Source organism: Vipera ursinii (assembly GCF_947247035.1).
Source record: "Vipera ursinii genome assembly, chromosome: 4".
In the NCBI taxonomy this organism is placed as follows: domain Eukaryota; kingdom Metazoa; phylum Chordata; class Lepidosauria; order Squamata; family Viperidae; genus Vipera; species Vipera ursinii.
The window spans coordinates 98,983,056-99,006,425 of record NC_139514.1 but is presented as its reverse complement, the minus strand read 5'-3'; the positions used below and the strand labels follow the sequence as shown (position 1 = coordinate 99,006,425).

The following is a 23,370-nucleotide window of genomic DNA, read 5'->3' as shown; positions in this document are numbered from 1 at the left end:
AGACAATAGATTCAAAAATGTTATATTCAGATGAAGAAGGAAGAATTTTAATGGTAGAAATTTATTTGCATCAAAAGCAAATATTATTAGTGGCAATTTATGCACTGAATAATAATCAAGAAAATTTTTACAAAAACTTACATAGAAAAATAATAGAAATGGAGTACCAAAATGTTTGCTTACTAGGAGATTTCAATGCAATAATAGATGGAAAAATTAATTATAAAAGTAACAAAACAGGGAAAAATGGAAGAGGAAGATTACCCAAGACATTTTTTGACATGGCGGAGGAAATAGGAATTCAAGATGTTTGGAGGGAAGTGAATCCACAAAAATTGCAATATACTTTTTATTCAAATATCCAGAAATCCTGGTCAAGGATTGATATGATTTGGATGACTGCTGATTTGAGAATGAATGTTCAGGACATTGAAATAGAAACAGGCATATGGGCAGATCACAACCCCTTGAAAATGACCTGGAAAGGAATACAAAAAGGGCCAAGAAGGACTTTAAATCGTTGCATATTAAAGGAAAAAGAATTTATAGAGTTAACAAAAAAAGAAATGGAATTCTTCTTCAAAGAAAATAGAAAAGAAGATACTACTGTACAAAATCTATGGGATACAGCTAAAGCGTATTTCAGAGGTATAGCAATAACATATATGGCAAGAAAACACAAACAGAGAAAACAGCAATATGTATCATTAAAGGAAGAATTTGGAAAGTTAGAACTGCAAAGAAATCCACAAAAAAAAGACTTTAAAAAGAGAAATGGACATAATAAAACACAAATTAAATTTGTTAGACTCAGAAAAACTGACAGAACAGATAAAAAGAGTGGAACAATTTTTTTTTGAAAATGCCAATAAGCCGGAAAGATGGCTAGCTTACAAACTTAAAAAACAGAAAGAAAAAAAGATGATATATAATTTACTTGATGGGAAAGGTTATTTACAATATAAAAATGAAGAAATAAAAAAGATACTTAAAGAATTCTATAAGGAACTGTACGATGAAGAGGAGACTTCAAGAGAGAAAACTGTACAATACTTGGAAGAAAGTAATCTTCCAAAAATTTCAGAGACTTTTAAAAATATGTTAGATGAAGGTGTTACAATGATGGAAATAACAGAGGCCATAAAGAGACAAAAAATGGGAAAACTCCTGGTCCAGATGGACTTCCGGCGGAGTTATATAAGAACTTACAAGAGATATTAAGTGAACCATTGAAAGATGTTGTAATGGACTTTTATTAGAAGCTAAAATGCCAATGATGTGAATTGAAGCAAATATTACTTTAATAAGTCTTCTTCCAGAACTTATCTAAACCCATTCTGTGAATTATTTTCACTTCTGCTCTTTAGGTAGAAAAAAAAGAAAGAAAGAGTCACATCAATATCCGTCAGCTTAAAGCAGGATTTCTATAAGTCCGCAAATCAGTACACTAACTTTTTCAGGGAAAAGGAAGCTTCCACCAATCATGTCATATTCGTAGACAAGTCCATTTAAGCCTCTAATCAGCATTCATGGCAGCAGAGGACAAAAGGGGTAACAAAACAAAAAAAGAAAAGAAAAAAAGAAAAGTATTTGTTGCCAAAATCATCCCCAATAACTGGCTGCCACTCCTTTCACTTTTGCTTAGCGCCCTGCCGGCGCGCTCGCTCAGAAAGTCTTTAAACTCTCTTCCACCCTTTCTCACTTCCCTGCTTCTTCTCAAACTGCCGAGTCATTGGCTTCGGGGCTGCCAAACCACGGCCCTCTTTCAAGCCTCTGGATCCTCGGAGTGCTTTCCTTTTTCCAGCGAGGTGATTGCACCACACCTCGCCTCCAAAGATGCCCCTTTCGCTTCTCCCAGCCTCTCCAGGGCTGGAAACGGCAGAATATCACTGTAGGAGGCCTGAAAAACAACATGAGGCTCGGCTATCTATCACCTCCCCTCCCAAGGCAGCGCCATCTCGGACTCGTGCTTCAAAAAAAAAAAGAGGGGGGCATTGATAGGGGATAAAGAAGGGAAAGAAAAGATAGCGACTGAGTTTTTCACAGAATTATATCAGGAAGAAAAGGTTCCTGAGGAGAGGATTAAACAATACCTGACGGAGTCAGACCTTCCTAAGTTACTTCCTAATGAGAAAGAGGCCTTAGATCAGGAGATAACAATAGCAGAAATTGAAAAAGCGGTAAGACAACAGAAATGTGAAAAAAACCCCAGGCACTGACGGAATTCCTGCAGAATTGTATAAGGTATTAGTGGAAGCGTTGGGAAAACATATGAAAGATCTATTTAATGAAATTTTGGATGAGGCTATAGTCCAGCAAACTTGGTTGGAGGCAAATATTAGTTTGATTCCTAAGGATCATTTCCCTTCGAAGCATATTAAAAATTATAGGCCAATATCCCTTCTTAATTCAGATTATAAAATATTTGCGACAATAATTGCTGATAGATTAAAAATTTACTTAAACCAATTCATACATACAGACCAGAATGGCTTCCTTCCCACTAGACAAATAAAGGATAATCTCAGAATTATATTAAATGTTCTGGAGTATTATGAAAGCCGACCAGATAAACAATTAGCTTTAATATATATCGATGCTCTTAAAGCATTCGATAGGGTTAATTGGGATTTCCTAATGTGTCAGTTGGAACACATGGAGTTTGGGGCTAAATTCCGTAATATGATTAAAGCAATCTATACTAAGCAGGAAGCGAGATTGTTAATAAATGGGAATTTAACTGACAAATTTGATATCTGTAAGGGGAATAGGCTGGGTTGTCCACTCTCCCCACTTTTATTTATTTTAACCTTAGAACCCCTGTTGAGAATAATAAGGAAAGATGAGGAGATTACTGGGCTTCAGATAAGAGACCAAATTTATAAACTGCAGGCGTTTGCAGATGATATGGTCTTCATTTTGGAAAACCCTCTGGAATCCAGCACGGAATTACTAAAAAGGATTGAGGAATTTGGAAACGTGGCTGGTCTACAAGTAAATAAAGATAAGATGAATATATTGACAAAAAATCTTTCGAATAGAAGTAAACAGATGTTAGAGGACATTACAGGGTTTAAAATCATGAAGAAGGTGAAATATTTAGGAATTTGGTTGACGGGAAGATGTTCAAATATTAGGGAGGATAATTATTCTAAATTACTGATACAAACAAAAATGGACTTGGGAAAATGGGGTAGGATACAGTTGTCATTATTAGGAAGGGTAGCCACGGTGAAATCTTATGTTTTGCTGAAATGGAATTTTCTTTTCCAGACAGCACCGGTTAAACTTTCGATGAAATTTTTAAAAGAGTTAGAGGGGGTAGTTTCTAGATTTGTATGGCAGGGGAAACGGCCCAGGATTGGGGAAAAATGATGCAAGAAATTAAGGAAAGAGGGGGCCTTGGCCTACCAAATTGGGAACTTTACTATCAGGCTACCCTCTTAGTTTGGGGCAAGGAATGGATAAGTTTAAGGAATAATCGATTGTTGAGTTTGAAAGGATTTGATTTGCTGCAGGGATGGCATGTAGCTCTTTGGCGGGAAGGTACTCCTCCAAGCAAACAGTTCACTCACCATTACATAAGGGATATACTGATTTGGAATTGGGATAAGATAAAGGCCAAGTACTATGTGCAAATTCTGTGTTGGTTATCAACCTTGGAAGCCTTGACCCATCTGACCCTACTCAAGAAGGGAAGAAGACCAACTTACAAAGAACTTTTAGATAGCAGGGGAGAATTCAAAACGCGACAAGATCTGGCTCAGCAAGGGTTTCAATTGGAGTGGTGGGCCTACCTGCAGATCCAGTCAAGTTATAAGAAGGATAAGGAAGGAAGGGGTATTTATCTGAATCTGCAGGAATTAGATAAGATTCTGCTGGGTCCAGAGAAAGGTATGATATCTAAGTGCTATAAATTGTTGCTAACTAGGGTAGTAGGGGAGAAGGTGGTAAAAGACGCGATGATTGCCTGGGGGAAGAATTTTGGTTATGCACTTCCACTTGAGAAATGGGAAGAGATTTGGTGGATTAATATGAGGCTGGTGGTTTCCACGTCATATAAGGAGAACATATACAAAATGTTTTATAGATGGCATCTCCCTCCGGCTAGACTTTCCAAAATGTTCCCCGGATTGTCGGCCGATTGTTGGAAGTGTGGTAAAGGGATTGGCACATATTATCACTTATGGTGGACATGTCCGAAAGTGGTTAGATATTGGACGAGGATCCAAAAATGGATAGAGGAAATCACAGGGTGCTTAGTTGATCTTAAACCAGAGACATATCTGCTTGGCTCCAGGCCTAGGAATATTAAGAAGGAAATATGGTATTTGGTTTTACATATCTTAACGGTGGCAAGGATGGGGTATGCTCAATTTTGGAAGGCAAATTATACCCCGCCGGATGAAGTTATAATTAGGAGAATACTTGATTGTGCAGAAGCAGACACATTGACCAAGAAGTTGAAGGGTAAAGAAGAGGCACCAGCATTTCTATTATGGAATAAATGGTATATTTGGATGGATAAAAGATTAAAGAAATTAGGGTGGCTTGGAGGTTGGTCAAAAATGAAGTGATATAGTTTTTGTTAATGAATAAGCTTTGGAGTTGGATGGTTATAAGAGACTTAATGAGTGGAATATAATTGTTAGTTTAGAAGTAGATATAATTTGAAATTTTTTGAAATGGTTTTCAATTTTTTGATTTCTTCATTTTCTGTATATTGTAAATGTTTTGTCTTTGTTGGAGTATGGTGTGTTTTTAACAAGAAATGTAAATAAAGATTTATTTTTTAAAAAAATAATAATTCACAAACCGGGCAAGGAAATGGGCCATGCTGATGGCCTCAGCAGACTACCACTGCCACTAATGGATCCAGATCTGGCTCCTGCTGCTAGAATATTGTCCATACAGGACATACCTGAGTTTCCCCTCCATGCAGGGGACATTGCTGCTGAAACTGCCACAGATAAAATACTTAGTAGAGTGTTGTCATGGGTATACATGGGCTGGTTGGAAAAAAGTCCAGGCTCTGAATTTCAAAGCTATTTTGTCAGGAAGCATGAGCTATCTGCACATAATGGGTGCATTTTATGGGGGAACAGAGTCATAATTCCCACTTCCCTAAGAGACAGGGTTTTACAATCATTACATGAAGGCCATCCAGGCATTGTCAGAATGAAAGCTTTAGCTAGCAGCTACCTCTGGTGGCCTGGCCTTGATAAGGCCATTGAGGGTCAAGTCCATGGTTGTTATACATGCCAGCAATCTAGGCCTGAAATGCCACAGGCCCCAGTTCATAGGTGGGAGGAAATGCACAGTTCCTGGTCTAAGGTTCACATAGACTATGCTGGCCTTTTCAGGGGCAGCTCTTCCTGATAGTAGTGGATAGCCACTCAAAATGGCTGGAAGTAATTCCAGTTCCTAACATGACTACTGCTAGGACCATCCAGGTGCTGAGAAAACTCTTTGCCACACATGGGTTGCCAGATGTCTTAGTTTCAGACAATGGGGCCCAATTCACTGCTGCTGAATTTCAGGCCTTTCTTAGAGCTAATATCAGACATGCAATGTCTTCACCTTTTAATCCATCTTCTAATGGTCAAGCTGAACGCATGGTGAGGACAACGAAGGAAGCACTCAAGCGCATTGTTACAGGTGACTGGCATCACAGGTTGGCAGTTTTTTACTCTGCCAGCATTCTATGCCCTGCACTGCTACTGGCAAAAGTCCTGCAGAACTACGTTGGGGGAGGCGTTTGACCACTAAACTGGACAGTTTGCATCCAGGTAGAGTGGCAGCAGAAGCCTCTCGACCAAAAACCCCGAGGGGGCTGCACATGGGCAATTGGGTTTGGGCCAGGAACTATGGTCATGGGAATCTGTGGGTTCCTGGTGAAATCACCAAGGCATCAGGACCCCTATGTTAGGAAGTGAGGGTGGAGGGAGGACGAGTTGTCAGACGACACACTGATCAGCTCAGGAAATGGTTTCCAGAATGGTCACTAAGCAATGACTGCATCATAAGTCCCTCCCAAGGTCCTCAAACCTAAGGCCAAGCCAGCCCTCACATGGACTACCAGGACTTTTCCTTCTTAACTGAGGTGGAACCAGAGGGAGAACTGGGGAGCTCTGGAGTGCAACATGGAACCCCTGAACAAGCAAGCCAACAGAACTTCAGCAACCGCTGTGCCTACCCTGCCGATCAGTCTGACTCTGGGGTGGGCCAACCTGGAGAGGCCAGCCAGAGTGCATTGAATCCCCTTGACTCAGGAGCACAAAGGGACACAAGTCTACCCAGCCCACTGGGTAAGCTGGTAGACCACAAAGTGATGGGAACTCTGAGAGTTCCTCTAGACCAGAGGTGTCAAACTCAATTTCATTGAGGGCTGCATCAGCATTGTGGTTGCCCTCAGGGGGCCGGGTGGGTATGGCTTGGGTGGGTGTGGCCTACTGGGTGGGCGTGGCTAGAGTGCGTATGGCCTACTAGGTGGGCATGGCCAGCTCTACATCGTTCGCATCAAGGGTGCCAATGGGGGCCCGGGCAGGAGTGGGACAGATCTGAGGGTCTCTGGCAGATGGAGGGTCTCTGGGCCAGGACCAAGGCAGTGGGGGCCATTCCCTCACTGTTTCCAGGATGGCTTCGCGGGCCACATGAAACCACTTTGTGGGCCGGATCCGGCCCCTCGGCCTTATGTTTGACATGTCTGCTCTAGGGCACACAAGCCTCCTTCATATCTTGCAGATTATGTTGTAAAATAAAGAGCTATATATTGTTGTAAAACCTGTTGCCACTAGACTACAGAATCTAGTGCTATGTTGTAACTATTACTGCAAATGGAAGCCTGATCATTGAGACGTCATTTAATCTCATTGTAACCTACATTGTTTTTTTTATTATTATCACTTTACTTTAGTGTATTTGAATAATGAGTCTTGACAATTGTTGAGACTAATTGGTGTTGTCATAGTCTGATCTAAGAGGGAAGGGGTGTTATGTCCTGGGCTCTTGTGAAACACCACGTGGGTTGCTGCAGCAGCTAACAGCTCTCCAGCAACCCAGACTTTAAGTCTCCTGTGCTGCAATTGGCTATCTCCAGGTGGCAATGGTTGATTCAAATCCATTGGCTGCCACCTAGGGGCTAGATTACATATTGCAGCTAGTTGCAGCCTTTTCCCCAGTACAGTTCCAGCACAAAATAAACAATGAGTTATCCTGTATTCAGCTTCGCGTCTTCATTCCTGCACCAAAGAACCCGCTATTTAACAGCCACATCAACTTTTTTTTCTTCACTTGCACAAGGATCCCTGACATATTCATGTAACTGAAAATTGATTATCCTATGCACATGTAACTGGCCAGGAAGGAAATGGCCAAGAGGAGCAAAGCACAGGGCTACAATTTAGCAATTATCCTCTTTTGGAGAAATCTGGAGCCATAGATTTCCCTTCTTTTGGAATTACCACAGTTCTTTCCTCAGTTCTCTGCACAGTTCCAGTACTCCAGAAATAACCCTTAAATTACTTATACTGTACTGGCTACTGTAAAAATGCACTGCAGCCAGATGCTCACATCTCAACAACTTCACTGCAGCAAGAATATTCTAAAGAGGACAAAGCTCGCTTTGTAGAAGCAACTGGTAAAACACACTGCATTCTGTTCACTAGTTATGAACTGGGCCTGCCACAGGTTAGAAAGCCTCCAAGTTATTTCAGTCCAAGGTAGGGACTAAAGAAATGAGATTGGAAGATCTGGTTCATGGATTCAACTTGGGGGATCACAGTTGTGCAAGAAAACACACAGTCAAAGAAGGGACAACTCATATTTGTCATTTTTTTAAACCTGTCCCCTTCTTCTGTGGCTTTAGTTCCAGCTTAATTTGAAAAAAATCAGCATGTGGGAAATTCTTCTTCAACTTCTGTTCTCTGTGGATCAAGTTGCTGTTAAATTATGGCTAGCTCATAAGTTCTGATCTGTTGGATTCTGCAAAAGCTATTTCTTTTATTCCCAAAACAGGAGAAGGTGAGAACAAGTTAACCATGCAATGTATAGCACAGATAGGAACCTTTGGCCTGTCAGATGCAACTGGCCTCCATCAGCCTCAAACACCATGACCAATAGTTATGGGTGATGGGATTGCATTCCAACATGCAGAAGTTTCCCCAGTCTGGTTTTTCAGGTTGAAATTACATCTTCCCAGTAAGAACAATCTGGAGCCCTATATTGGAGGAAGCTGATCTAAAGGGTCATCAACCCCCTTTAATAGGGCAGTGGTGGTGAATCTATGGCATGTGTGCCAGAGGTGGCATGCAGAGCCCTCTCTGTGAGCACGTGCACTGTCACCCCAGCCCCACCTCCCCCTGTGGCCCCCTCACCAGCAGCCCCCCCCCCAGAGGAGAGTTGTCCCCAGGCAGCACAGCCAAGGACATGGCAGCTGAGCAGCAGGGACAAGACTCTGCCCTCATGCCCTGTCGTGCACAGATGATGCTGCAGGGTGCAGGCAGAGGGCGTGGCCACTATGGCACTGCAGTGATCTGAGTGATCTGCACCTGAGTGATCTGCAGCGGGCCGTGGAGGCAGTAGGTGGTCCTGCAGGTGGGCAGAGCAGGCGGGGGTGGAGCGGAGGTGGGGGGGTTGGGCACGGTGTCTAAAAGGTTCACCATCCCTGTAATAGGGAACCAAATAAATTGCATCCATATTATTAATACTGTTTTCACTACTTAATCTCCTACCAAACTGGAAAGCACCAACCTAATAGAGTATCTCTGACTGAATAATAATGAAGCCACACATAGTAGTTATAAATGCTGCAGTTTGCAACTTGTGGGTCATTTTTGCTGGGACCAAGTAGACTCAACCAATGCTGGGTTGCAATCATATAGTCAGGATGGATAATAGTCTTAGCAAGATTGAGGGCATCTAAAAACTGCTCTTGCTCTTCATTTGTCAAAGAGTGGATATTCTTCCGGATAACTGGAGGCTTCTTTTCATCACAATTGGACCCTGTCCATCCAAATTTGCACTCGCCACAGTTATAGCCAGCAAAATATCCTAAAGAGAAAGAGAGCATCATATTACTGCTGGATATGAATGAATAAAAATGCCAAGAAAATGACATAAATAACAAATACATGTGATTACAACATGCCCCTACAAAACATGCCCCTAGATGTACCCTGTGGGAACAAGCCAAGCTCATGTTATAATGTAGTTGTTAAAATAAGTCTTTGGAACCTGACTGATAACACTTTCAAAAAACACAATACAGGTTGAGGACATAGTTAGCCCCCCCCCCAGGTTTATAAGTAAACCTGGGCACTTTAGGAACTGAGTTCTTGTAACCCCAGTGATTTAAAAATAGTAAAGCAATCAAATTCTGGACATATAAAAAAAGAAGAGAGAAAACTATGTAATCCACAAAAAATGTGTATTTCTTTAAAAATAGGCAAAATGTTTCTACTGGGTTTTACAGAAGCAAACTTCTATGTGCTAGGCAAAGACGTAAGCCTTAACCTTAACTACTATACTATTTCCTTAATGCTAGTAAGGGAAAGAATATAGAAGTTCTTGATGGAAAAAAGAAGACAATACATATTTGCATGTTGATGCTTTAATTTTGCAACTATAAATTTAACAACTTGTGTGGGTAGGTGTGTATAAGTAAACACACACAAACACATGTATAAGTGTGTATATAGCATTTACTCACAGAAAGGAAAGTGATTGGCCATTGCTTTCCAGAAGTTGGGATGGTGATAGAAACAAGAGAGTTGTCCCAGGAAATACAGTATGTGGGAGCCTACAGTCCAGATTAAGTATTTTACTAGCTGTTGCCAGTGTCTGAGACCAGGCAGGATTTTCTTAGAGTCAAGCCAGCAGGAGCAAAGGACAAGAGCATCTTAAATGTGGTTTATATTCTCATTATCTAGAACGGTTGGGTCTCCAGACCTCAGAATTCCCAGCATGGGATAGTCTGACCTTATTTACATACAATTCTTATTGGTTTTTCTGCTATTAGCAATGTTGGCAGATTGATCATAAAGATACAGTAAAGAGTAATAGAGATGTTTTGTAAAATACTATAACACTGGTGGCCTTTCCACTGTTTTTCTTATTAACTGTATGAGAACCTTCAAGAAATCTACTTTCAGAAAAAAGAAATAGCCCTGGGAAGAAGAATCCCATTAGTACTTCACAGCCTGCATGCATGAGAACTTCCCGCATTCAGAAAAGATGTATTATGGAATTAGCTGTCTCACAGCAATAATGACTGGTAATTGCTTGTAATTGCACCCCTGACCTCTATTCTAAACCAGTCAACTTACTACAATACATTCAAACAATAATCATTTACAAGACGTATTAGCAGAAGAAAACCAGAATAGGTCAGACGGTCTGATTTAATTATCCCTGATTTACAAAATGGAAGACTTAAGTAATATAAGGTCCACCATGTGCAATAATGCAGTTCAAGATTTCCATATACACACAGTCTTTAGCATGGAATTAATGGCAACAACTAGAGTTGTAAGCATATAAAACTATTATGTTCATGTTTGCTCATGATTGCAGTTAAAGAAAAGTTAACTCTTCTTGGGATTTCTGTAACCTGTAGCACATTATATCAAGATTCTTACTGCTGTGATTTTGATAATTTACAACTCCAAGCTTTAATCAAAATACAACAAGAGTCCCCTTACTGGGACACTATGTTTGACTGCTAGGCCATAAGATGGATGGGTAAAACAAGGGAATGCAAAATATGTTCTCCAAATAGTGTTGGATTTCAATTCCCATAATCCTTCAAGATTGGTCACAATGAGTGATGGTATTGGAGTCCAACAATATTTGAAAGAGGACACATGATGCTCCTAAGTGGGGGGGAAAAAGGATGTCCTGTGTTGAAAGAAAGACACATGACCAGGAAAATACCTCTGCACTTCCTTTGCTGCTCCTTGTGTGAGATTGTGAGGCTTCTTGGAAAGGAATGGAAGAAGGAACAGACATAAATCACCAAGAGATGGTGGATAATGAAAGACTAAATTAAACTGCATGATAACCTGAATGCAAAATTTTAAAAAAACATTTGCAGTGGACCAATGGGAAGAATCATGAGAAAAAGTTAATAAAATTTATTCCAGTTATAATTTATGGAAAAATTGATATAAAATGTTTTATAGATGAAACATAAATCTGTCAAGACTTATCAAAACATATCACTTAAGGTAGTTATATATATTTTTTTAAAAAAAACCTCAAAATAGAAAGAAATATATCAAAATATTCCAAAACGTATTGAAAATGGGACTGAAATTCATAAATATTTTAATTAGATATAATTCCAGAAAGCATGAATGAAAATTTTCATAATTTAAATATAGATGGATAGAAAGAAAGAAAGAAAGAAAGAAAGAAAGAAAGAAAGAAAGAAAGAAAGAAAGAAAGAAAGACAAAAGAGCAAATTTGACACAATGCTGGAAAAGAAAAAAAAGAGTGTGTCTTGCTGACAATAATAGATTAGCAGACTAAAATTGGGGAATATGTTGCAATGGCAAAATTTAATGGTAGATATCCATAATATTTAGGCATTTGGAATATGATTTCTAGGACTTAAACAGAAGCCAGCAGCAAACCTTAATGTATAATGTAAAGTACAGTGTCTAATCTGCAGTTCATGGTTAGGGACACAAACAGAAGTGAAGGGGAAGACACGTTTATTGGATATCTTTTCATAATTCATATGTAGCAAGTCATAATTTTATTTTGTCTAATTCCTTTCCTTATTCTCTTCTGTGTATCTTTTTAAAATAATAAAATAAGAAATAGAAAAAAGGAGAGATTGGGTGAGTCATTGACAGCTTATCTCATAAATGACACCTTCATTAAGGTGGAAAGAAGCATCAAAGGTGTTACCGTATTTTCCGGCGTATAAGACGACTTTTTAACCCATGAAAATCTTCTCAAAAGTTGGGGGTCGTCTTATACGCCCAGTCGTCTTATACGTCGGAAAATACTATTCACCTCTCTGATCTTTTCTCTTTTCTGCTGGACGGCGGGATCGCTGGGTGAATAGAGGTAGGCGATGGCGACCCGTGGTTAAGTGGCCGATGGCGAACGGGTGATGGAGGGCAAACTCTTGTCAGCTCCTGGGGCGGCTACTGCAGCTGCCGCCGTTGCTTTCTGTAAGACTGGCCATGCTGGCGCTTCCAATGCTGGCTGTCAGGTCCCCGAAAAGAGGAGGGGCAGGCGGTCCCGAGAGGCGTGCTGCTCGACAGTAGGAAGGGAGCACCTTTGCTCCTGCCGAGGCACCGCCTGACCCACGCCGACCGGAATAATTGCTTGCCCAGTCACGGAGTGCGGAACAGCGGTACTTGGTTCCCCTCTTGCCCGCAGACCATGCAGCGGCCCTTGCCAGCCGGCCTCGGCATGGCCGCCCCAAGCCTGGCTCTCTAGCGCATCTTCCGGGCCCACCTGGCCAACCGTCTCCTGGGCGGGGCTTGGCTCCAGATGCAGCAGCTGCTCCGTCTGCAAATGCTATCTCAAAGCCGGATCGCACTTGGTTGTGCAGGCTGCCGAAAGGCGGGGACTCAGAGTTCCCACGGTGGTTGCGGCTTCTGGCATGCTGTTTACAGAGTCTGGCCTGGAAGAGCGCGTGGCTTTGCACCATTTGCATCAGACAGGGCTGAATCGGGCTTGTGTCGGACACTTGGCAACTGGCATGTAAGTATTTGCCGGCGTATAAGATGAAAAATCTTGAAAATCTTCTCAAAAGTCAGGGGTCGTCTTATACGCCCAATCGTCTTATACGCCGAAAAATACGGTACTCTAATGAGCTCACTATAAATAAGCCTGGGAAATTCCTCTTCCAGTTTTGAAGATTCTGTACTTAGTGGGCTCCAAGATCACCGCAGATGGGGACTGCAGCCAAGAAATGGGGAGGAAAGGTGTGGCAAATTTACACAGCATACTAAACATCACCCTGCCAATAAAAGTGTGTATAGTCAAGGCCATGGTTTTCCCAGTTGCAATATATGGCTGTGAAAGTTCGACCATAAAAAGGCTGAGCACCAAACAATAGAGGCCTTTGAACTATGGTGCTGGAGAAGACTGCTGCGAGTCCCTTGGACTGCAAGGCATTCAAACCAGTCAGTCCTAGAGGAGATCAACCCTGACTGCTCTTTAGAAGGCCAGATCCTGAAGTTGAAACTCAAATACTTTGGCCACCTAATGAGCAGGAAGGACTCACTGGAGAAGAGCCTAATGCTGGGAAAGATTGAGGGCAATAGAAGAAGGGGACGTCAGAGAATAAGGTGGTTGGATGGAGTCACTGAAGCAATAGGCGTGAGCTTAAATGGACTCCAGAAAATGGTAGAGGACAGGAAGTCCTGGAGGAACATTGTCCACGGGGTTGCGATGGGTCGGACATGACTTCACAACTAACAACAACACTTAGTGCAGATGAGACATCTCAATGTCTTGTTCTTGATTCCTTCCCTCACTGGGCTTTCAGGAAAGGTCTGGCTGCAAAGGAAAAAAGTACTGATGGCTCTGAGAAGGTCCATAAGACACCAAGAGAGACCTTAGAAGTACTGTGGCAACAAAGGCAGCTAGAAACATGGCCAGTGAGTGGGAGAGGAATGTGGCAGGGGCAGTTCTAGCATTGAGGCATCCTAGAAGAACACTTGGCATTAAAGCCATGACCTTGGTGAAGTGAATAACCACCCAGAGTAGCCAATACTCTCAGGAGGCGTGCCAAGTCATGGGCTCTGGTGAGCAGGAATGATGACACGAAGCTGAGTACAGGAAAACTCATTCTTTTATTCTTGCTGGAACCGTACTGGAGCTTGGGCTGCAACCAGCCACAATATATAGCCTAGCCCCCAGGGGGCAGCCAATAGGTTTGAACCTGACTACAGGAACCAGGTAAGCATGTTGTTTGAACACCTTATTTAATGTGCATTTATAATCAGCGCAAATGTGAACTTCCCCGTTGGACTTCAGTGGGGTGACAATAGCAGTTTCCCACTCCCCCCCCCATCAACAGGCTGTAACACACCCTGTTCTACAAGCTTATCGATTTCGGAATCAATTTTGTGCTTTAAGGCAAAGGGGACCCTGCGAGGTTTAACCCTAATTGGAACAACGTTAGGATCTAACTTAAAAGAAATTGGCGGGCGAGTGTATGTCCCCAGGGTTGAATCAAAAACATCTGCGTATTCTTCGCAGACAGTCATGAAGTCTGTAGTTTGTGTCCTGTTAATGTCAGTAATCTGAATACCTAAAGCATCAAACCAATCAAGTCCAATAAGACTCGTTCTTTGGCCTCGTACTACTATTACATCCAGGTGCTCCCAAAACCCTTTAGATTTTACCAATAATGTGGCCTCACCCTTAACTTTAATGTGAGCATTCTGAAAATCCATTAAAATGATATCTGAGGGTCTTAGTTTAGCCCAATTGTTACCGCGCCTACACACGAAGTCAAATGTGTCTTGCAAAATGATCGATACTGCAGAGCCGGAGTCCAACTCCATCTTACATGGAACTCCTTGTAGCTCTACCAAGAGCTTAAGTTTAGGCTTGAGGGGGCGTCAAGCCCCGGTGCGGCAAACACTTCTCCGGCTTCTGAAGAACCCCACACTAACTGGACACTGGGCCCCAGTACCTCTCCTAGTCGGTCCCTCCGATTGGTGTTTGAGTGGCCTGTCTCTCTGGCAGGCTCTGCAAACCACCATGATGTGGCCTGTCCTTCTGCAATCTCTACATGTGGCCGAGTGAAATCTGCAATTGGTGCAAAGATGGTTGCCTCCGCACGCCATGCATCTAGGTAAGAGAACTGCCTTGTAATCGTTCTCTCGCTGGTAGTTACCATGGTTTTGCCCGTTTGGTTGCCTTTGGAGCTTGTTGATTTTGGGTTCTTCATCTTCTGACGATTCTCTGACGGATTTGGCGACCTCAAGATGGACAGAATCTTCAACCTTTGAAGGTTTGGTGGGCTGCACTGTCTGCCCTGCACCCCCAGCAGCTTCGTTGGCCATGACATCGTCCTGTGCCTTGGAGAATGTGAGATTGGGTCTAGCAAACAGTCTCTGCTGAAGGGTTCTATCCCGAAGGCCACAGACGAGCTGGTCTCTTAGTCATTCTTCTAAATTTGAGAACTTGCAAAGGCATGCGGCCTGCCTTAGGCCCGCCATAAACTCCGAAGCTGTCTCCCCGGGTAACTGCACTCTTTGGTCAAATTTGAAATGCCACACCATCTCTGACATCTTGGGCTGGAAGTGCACGGTCAGCTTCTTCTTAAGGTCTGCATATGATACTGCTTTGATGGCCGTTGGCGCGAAAAGGTTCTCTGCTAGGTCGAAAGTTGCTGGGCCACACACGGAAAGCAATGTGGCGGCCTTTAGGCCTTCCTCTGCAATTTGATTTGCTCTTAGGTAGTTCTCTACTTGCGAGAGGTAAGACGGCCATTCTTCTGGATACTTCACATCAAACTCTCTTAGTTTGCCGACCTTTGGCATCTTCCTTAGATTCCTGCGTTCTTCGGATCTTGCTTCGATGCTCAGGGAATGCGTCTTCTGAGCACGCGGCCACTAGCATGGCTTACTAGCCAGCCTAGAGAGAGGGGGAATGCCTCTTTCCTCCAGCATGTACTGCCGACCCCTCGTTGACTTCAGCCCTTTAAATGGCAAAGCAGGATCCCATCCTCGTTGCCACTGTTAAGTCGTGGGCTCTGGTGAGCAGGAATGATGACACGAAGCTGAGTACAGGAAAACTCATTCTTTTATTCTTGCTGAAACCATACTGGAGCTTGGGCTGGAACCAGAATATATAGCCTAGCCCCTAGGTGGCAGCCAATAGGTTTGAACCTACCCTTGCCGCCTGGGGCTGACCAATTGCAGGACCGGGGACAGCCTTTCTGGTTGCTGGAAAGCCATTAGCTCCTTCAGCAATGCACGTGGTGTAACACCACAAGCCCAATACATAACACCAAGTTTAAGGAGGTCTGAAACATTGGCATTGCAGCCTATCAGAGAGGTTGGCATCCCAATTCAGGAAGGTGAAATGACACCTAGAGCACTGCCAACCATTACTGGATAGTTCAATTGCAAGAGGAGCAATAAGGATCACCACCACCACCACCCCTCTAAGTAGCAGCAGACCAAGCCATCGCACCAAACCTGGACACCATCAAGATCAGCTGCTAAGTGAGACAATCTAGACACTGAAATAACTTTGTCTAGGCGTGACCAAAGGGAAGAAGAAAGGGTAGAGAATGTTGAAAAGCATAGAATAAAGGTGGGGGGAAACAAAATAAAAATGTAATATGGAGGATATAGGATACAGGACACAGCAAAGAAATCACAGGATCAATATAGGAATAATAGAAACACGAGAAATGTTGAAGAACAAGGTAGAAGCACTATAAAGCAGCGCGGATGAGACTGGGTGAGATCTGAACCTCTCTTCAGTCCTAAATATTTTTTCCACCTGTATAAGCTACCCAAAGTATTTTTTCCCCTGTGGAGAGGGGGAAGGGAAATTCTATCCCACCCTCTAAAAACAGCAGGGACTGACTAACCAGGGGAGTTTAAAACGCTGAAAGAATAACCTGATTCTAACTGGATTTCTATCTTTCTAAAATTTGAGGACTAAAAGATTTCTTATTCTTATTGAAGATTTGGGTTTTTACTTACAAAAAAAGAAGTAAAATTGGAAAAAAGGATTATAAAAATTTTGGACTTAAAATAAAACTTAAACAGTATGGGCAACATCTTATGGCTAAACCTGATATTGTTGTTGTTGTGTTGTTAGTTGTGAAGTCGTGTCTGACCCATCGCGATCCTATGGACAACGTTCCTCCAGGCCTTCCTGTCCTCTACCATCTTCTAGAGTCCATCTAGGCTCACGCCTACTGCTTCAGTGACTCCATCCAGCCACCTCATTCTCTGTCGTCCCCTTCTTCTATTGCCCTCAATCTTTCCCAGCATTAGGCTCTTCTCCAGTGAGTCCTTCCTTCTCATTAGGTGGCCAAAGTATTTGAGTTTTAGCTTCAGGATCTGGCCTTCTAAAGAGCAGTCAGGGTTGATCTCCTCTAGGACTGACCGGTTTGATCGCCTTGCAGTCCAAGGAACTCGCAGGAGTCTTCTCCAGCACCACCTGATATTACAACTTGTTATTGTCTAAAAGAGGCTTTGCTTGAAGCCCACACTATAGGTAAGACTTTTGCAACCTTGGCAAATATCAGCTGTGAGAAGCTCAGCTGTGTTCTATACTTAGTGAGAAAACTATTTTCATTCTTTGATTGTAAAGCTTTTAATTTAACATACCACTAAGGGAACATGGATGAAAATTAGAAACAGATTCCCTTTATGTTGAAAGCAATTTATGAAACTATTCTTATAGCTTCTGATGAAATAAGAAGCTACAGAAAAGAACAAGATGTCAACCTAGATATACAAACCCAAACTTTGATTACAACTAAAGAATCAACTACACAGAATATAATAGAAGTGGAACAATTAAATACTATGATAGAAGATTCAACTGATCAACAAACACAGTTAATGGGAAAGCCAGAAAAGGGACAACACTGAAAATGGAAAAGGCACTCTATATAAACCAGAAGAAACCTGAAGATCAAGAAGAAGAACAGACCGAAGGGAAGATAAACATTTCAGGACAACTATGTTGAGATGGAAGAATAGAGAGATGATTTGTTAGCCCTTCCCAAAAAATGGCAACTCAATGGCCTCTTTTATCTCAAACTATATAATAACAGAGGGAGATCTATTTGATGACTTAAAAGCACGGATATGGAAGGTAAGTTGGCAAAGAAAGAAAGCTACAATAAGGCTGAAGAAAATTGGGATTTTGACTTATTAGTGAGGATTAAAATAGAATATACTCAAATAGACAAGATGTGTACTTTGAATACTACAAATACTACATATTTGTTATGAACTGAGATAAAGAAAACTTTGGTCATTTAAAATTTGGAAGTATAGATATTAAAAGTTAAATTTGAATATTGATTTGTTTATAAATGTTGAATGTAAAAGTAATTAAGATATATATAAGCTAAAAATCTATTGATAAATTTAATAAACATGTTTTTACTTAGCTGATATAATAAGAACTGTACTAGCTTAAATATGAGATAGTAGGCATTAAGAGAAAAAGAGAGGAAGTATTTGATGTTGAAACAAAAGAAATTTTGGTTACTAAATTTAAGACATTTGGAAATTAATAGAAAATAAGAATGTTATACTGTATTATTAATTAGATGATGTAAGACGGTGAGACATTGAATATATTCAAATACTTAAAACTTGGAAATTATAAATATTAAATGTTAAACTTAAATATTAATACAAAACTAAAAATTGGGAAAAACTAATAAGGACATTGATTGTCTATAAAGACTGAATGTTAAAATAACCAGGATAGTATTTGATGTTGAAACAAAAGAAATTTTGGTTACTAAATTTAAGACATTTGGAAATTAATAGAAAATAAGAATGTTATACTGTATTATTAATTAGATGATGTGAGACATTGAATATATTCAAATACTTAACACTTGGAAATTATAAATATTAAATGTTAAACTTAAATATTAATACAAAACTAAAAATTGGGAAAAACTAATAAGGACATTGATTGTCTATAAAAACTGAATGTTAAAATAACCAGGATATGTATAAGCTAAAAACTATTGATAAATGTAAGAATGTTATTTTTATTTAATTGATATAAGAATTGTATTAGTTTAAACATGAGACAGTAAATGCTAAGGGGAAAAGAGAGGAAATATTTAATGTGGTATTTCAGACTTGTACTAAAGATACTTGTATGTCATTGAAATATTGATTAATTCAGCAGCCACGTTGCTTTTTAAATACTTAAATTTAAATTGGAAAATCAATAAAACATTAAAAAAATAAAAAAATAAGAACATTTGCTGGAAACTGTTCTAGCTGTTTGGTGAGTAGGACTTTCTGAAGCAACTGGTTGCAATTTGAAACTTTTTTACTATCCTGTGCATTAAACATTGATCACCAGAGACTTGGGCATATCCCACAGGGACTTCAAATGATGTAACTGCATTGCAATTTTTAATCTGACAAAAGAGGGGAAATGTTAAAATACCTACCTAGAAAGTAATCCCATTAACATTAAATGTAACGAATTAAATGTAAATGAAATTATTTTCTGTTTTTGTCACCAATTCTCCTTGGAGTATGCCCCCGTACGTGTCACTTGAGGCAATGTCCTCCCCCCTTGCAAAATATACACTTCTCATAGACACCAAATTGCCTAAAAGGGAAAATCTCTCAAACGCTGACATCCAATGAAGGACATACCTACTAAGGAGTGATCACATTATTAAATAGACAATGCAAAATATTTTCCTGATGTGCTTTGCTAACATTTTTAGAATGTGGGCAGTCAGAAAAAAATAATACCCAAGCCAATTAGTAAAGCTTATCAGAGGTATTTAGATTGCTCAAAGTATATAGTTTTACCTACACGAGCTTCAAAACTGGTAAGTGGCATCAAGTAAAGAGGACATTAAGATTCTCTGTAGGGATCTTTTCACAGAGAACAGTGACCAGCCTAGCAATACTTTAGAGGTACCTGAACTACAACTCTAAATTTCCCTGCTAGCATCAGAGCTTTAATCATAAAACAGCTGGAGAACTTCCCTTTTATTTCTCACCTGTACACTGGCAAGTCCTGTTGAAGAACTTCAAGGGCCATTGTTCCCGATCATCCACATTATGGAGAGTGTAGGGCCCACTCCAGGGCCTTCTGTCTACCTGTACCTCCTGACAGGTGCCCCTGCCTTGCTGTGAACCGCACACATTATTCGGATTCAACCCCAAAGCTGGGCAGCACTCCTTGGATTGCAGCTTTTCTACAGTCATGCACACCCGCGGAAATTGGGCCTTTGTCTCCGGAAGCCCAACAAGGCTCAGATATGCAAAAAGTGTCAGGCAAAGCAACCTCTCACCTGGCAGTAGGAATGCCATCAAGATCTCGTTTCCAGAGCCTGCAAAACTGTGCTGTGGTTCTGAATGCAAGATAGGTGAAGAGATTGTCATTAGCCGTCTACAGCTGATGAACAATCCCCATTTGAACTGACCCAAGAAACTATTTTTCCTTCTCACTGCAATTCGTTTAACCTCCGGGGGTCTTTGCTTAATCCAAGATTCCCAGGATTGAATGTGGTTAATAGGCAAGCAATTTAGCTCTTTGTTGTTTGCCAAGAGGCCATAAATTAAGGTTTTATACGTGGGGGTCAGTAAACCCTAATTAAAAGGATTAGTCTTTTGAAAACCCTTATGATTAGCACATGACATTAGGAGCAAAAAGAAACCCATGGAATGCTGGTGGGGTGGGGGGAAAGTGCTGGGTGATGGAGACAAAACATCTTTGATTTCCACTGCTTCATCTTTTCTTCTGCTCAGTGATTTGTGAGAACGTAGCCTTAGACTTCATGCTGTGGCCTGAGGGGGGGAAATTTTCTTTGAGACTTTTGTAATGGATTGAAAAATCTAGACCTCCAAACAGATGTAATTTGGATATTATAAATCACTCTGAACACTTTAAAGGGATCATGAACTATCACTTTGCAGAAGACTTTGAAAGACCCCCTTCAGCCATTCACTTCCAAGCCTACGTGGAGATCAGCTGGGAAGAAGCCTGCAGGGGATCCACTGGTGGCTTTGCGTAACCACCTTTTGGGCATCTCTGTCCCAATTAGGAAACTCTTTTCTGGGGCCCCATGCTGCATTTGTTCATATAAAAGGGAGATATGCCTCTGATCCTAAGCATCTGTGGATGAAAAGTACACCAGGTCCCAATTCTTAGATTGCCTGCCAGTTTGTTTCTTGGTAGTTTTGAAAAACAATTGTTGTGCACTTCCTGTTTTAAAATACTTTTAGTTTTATTATGATGAATTAATTTGAGATTTGTTTTATTGTTTTCTTGTAAATCATGCTGGGCAGCCCTAAGAGAAAAAGCAGTATAGAAATGTTAATGAGATCAATAATTACAGTGGTAATGCCTCTGCAAGGATCCTAAGATCATCCTGAGGGTCCTCCTGTTCTGTAACGGCCAAGTATATTTAAAAAGTAAACAGTCCTGAATTTAAATAAAGTCAGAGTATATTCAAATGATATTTTTGATTGTCTTCCTGATTACTTTTAATGTGAAATAGACAAAAAAAATCTTTCATAGCATCTGTAGGGGCAGTGGGGGAAAAAATCAAGATGGCAGCAACTGCAAACTTATTATTATGATTTGAGGTTGGAAAGAAAGAAAGTCAAGATGTAATTTTAGAAATGGGGTCTAATTTTTGATTATATTTATACCTGCTGTAAAGAAGACTGAAATTATACCTTTTTCTCTCTCTTAATTACAGCATCGGCTACTCTTTTGTATACTTTTAGTCTTTTTTTTTCTTTTAGTTTTTCTTTTTTTCCTTTTTTGCTCTATTTTATTTTGTATGTCTGTATTGTTTTTAAAATTTTCAATAAAGTTTTAAAGATAGCTAGACAGGCACACACACACACACACACACACACACCCAAACATATATACACATACACATACACATATATGACATATACCAGTGTGGAGCATGGTTAAAGTCCTGCATGTTGATGTTTGGGTCATGGTTTCAGAGATATTTTCTTACCAGATTCCTCAATGTCTTCAGTAATGGCAGAGCTTCTAATGTAGCGGTGGGAAAATAAGAGTCAATCCTCATCTTTTTTCTGCCTTGTTAAATTTATGGGTTCCAGTAACCAGCTGCTGGGGCTGCTCTGAGTTCTTGGGTGGCCTTTAGGGGATGTTGAGTTAAGCCAGAAGCGTTGAGGTCAAGACTCTGTTGCAAATCAGGAGCTTATTTCAGAAGCTGCTAATGGGTCACTATTTTGGCTCCTCCTCAATTGATACAGCATATGGCACATCTAGCTATACTATAGACGACCTTCAGAAAAGTTTTATGACACTTGTATGATGTCATAAAATGCTCTATGTTAATTTTTGTATCATAAAATGTTGTATAAAAGTTGCTAAATTTCAGTCCCATAGGTTCAGGATTTTGGTCACCTTAGCCCATTGGGGGGTACCTTGGTTTAAAAATTGTTGCCCTACAAAGCACACTTCGCCCAGAAACAAGAGGTTTAGCAGTATATAAATAGGTGAGGAATAACCTCCACCAGCTCAAAGTGGGCAGGAGCAGGCAGAATTCCTTTTAATTTTTATGCATATTTTAATTTTACTTTATTCCTGCACTGTGTTTTATTTTTATTCTGTTCATTATTATGTTTTATTTTGTATTTTATCATTTTGGTACCAATAGGAATATTTTCTTAAAAGAAAATGTCAAAACCTGTTATGGGTTAGAGTTATGGTACTCTTTTTTTATTTTGAGGGGGAAAAGAAGAAGAAATAGAAAGCAAGGACAACTATAAAAATCACTGCTTTTTTTTGTAAAAGAAAAAGGTGCCGGAACTCACACATCATACAACCCACCTTGCCTACCCTACAAGGTTCCATCCAAAAAAGGTGCCGGAACTCCGTTCTCAGCGTTCTATGACAAAAAAAGCCCTGATAAAAATAATGTGCCTATGTGGAGTGTAAAAGATAGAGACCAGTACAGGCTCTTTATTAACATTTAAACAAAGAATTGAATTAACTTTATTATGTTAATTAGGTTAAAAGAGGTCATCACCTGGTTTCTTTAGTTTTAGAACATGTCTTACTTCTTGCTATACACTAAATAAAATAAAATTAAACCTAAACATTTTCTTAGGTTTAAACTTCCAACTTCTCACCGAGGCAACTCTTAAAGCCAGACTTCCCAAGTTCCTCTTACCCTCTAGAATTCTGGATGAGGAATTCTAGGAGTTGAAGTCCATACGTCTAAAAATTGCCAAAGTTGAGAAACACTGCTGCAGGAAAATAACTCCCATTATCAGTGGTGTTCAAACTATCTATCTGCTTCAACATTCATTGATTTACCACCACCACTACTACTCTCAATAAATGCAGGTCACAAACAAGCTGTACACTGCAGGAGTGATTCCTTAACTACTGCAGTGCGGTTAAGCTTCTTGTGATTACTTCATCATGTTAAAGTAGGGGTGTCAAACTTGTAATGTCACATGATGTGTTGCAACGTATCGTGACTTTTTCCCCTTTGCCGGAGCTGGAGTGGGCATGATTTTGGCATGATGCATCCGGCCCGCAGGCTGGCAGTTTGACACCCCTGTGCTAGGGTAAAGATTGGAGGATATCAAACAAATTTTTCCAGATGCTATTCAGCAATAACTCAAATTTTGTTTTTGTTTGCAATAG

The 23,370-nt window shown here is 40.6% G+C and overlaps 1 protein-coding gene across 1 annotated transcript in view; it reads right to left on the bottom strand.

The window, feature by feature from the left end:
- The window catches only part of DCT (dopachrome tautomerase), a gene marked incomplete at both ends in the record, with an annotated part of 33,205 nt that extends 13,100 nt beyond the window's left edge, over positions 1-20,105 (bottom strand). The window contains 2 exons of the mRNA XM_083361301.1: positions 8,752-9,051; positions 19,721-20,105. Coding sequence (XP_083217427.1) covers positions 8,752-9,051; positions 19,721-20,105 — 685 coding nt within the window. The remainder of the gene's footprint in view (positions 1-8,751; positions 9,052-19,720) is intronic.
- Positions 20,106-23,370: the final 3,265 nt, after the last annotated feature.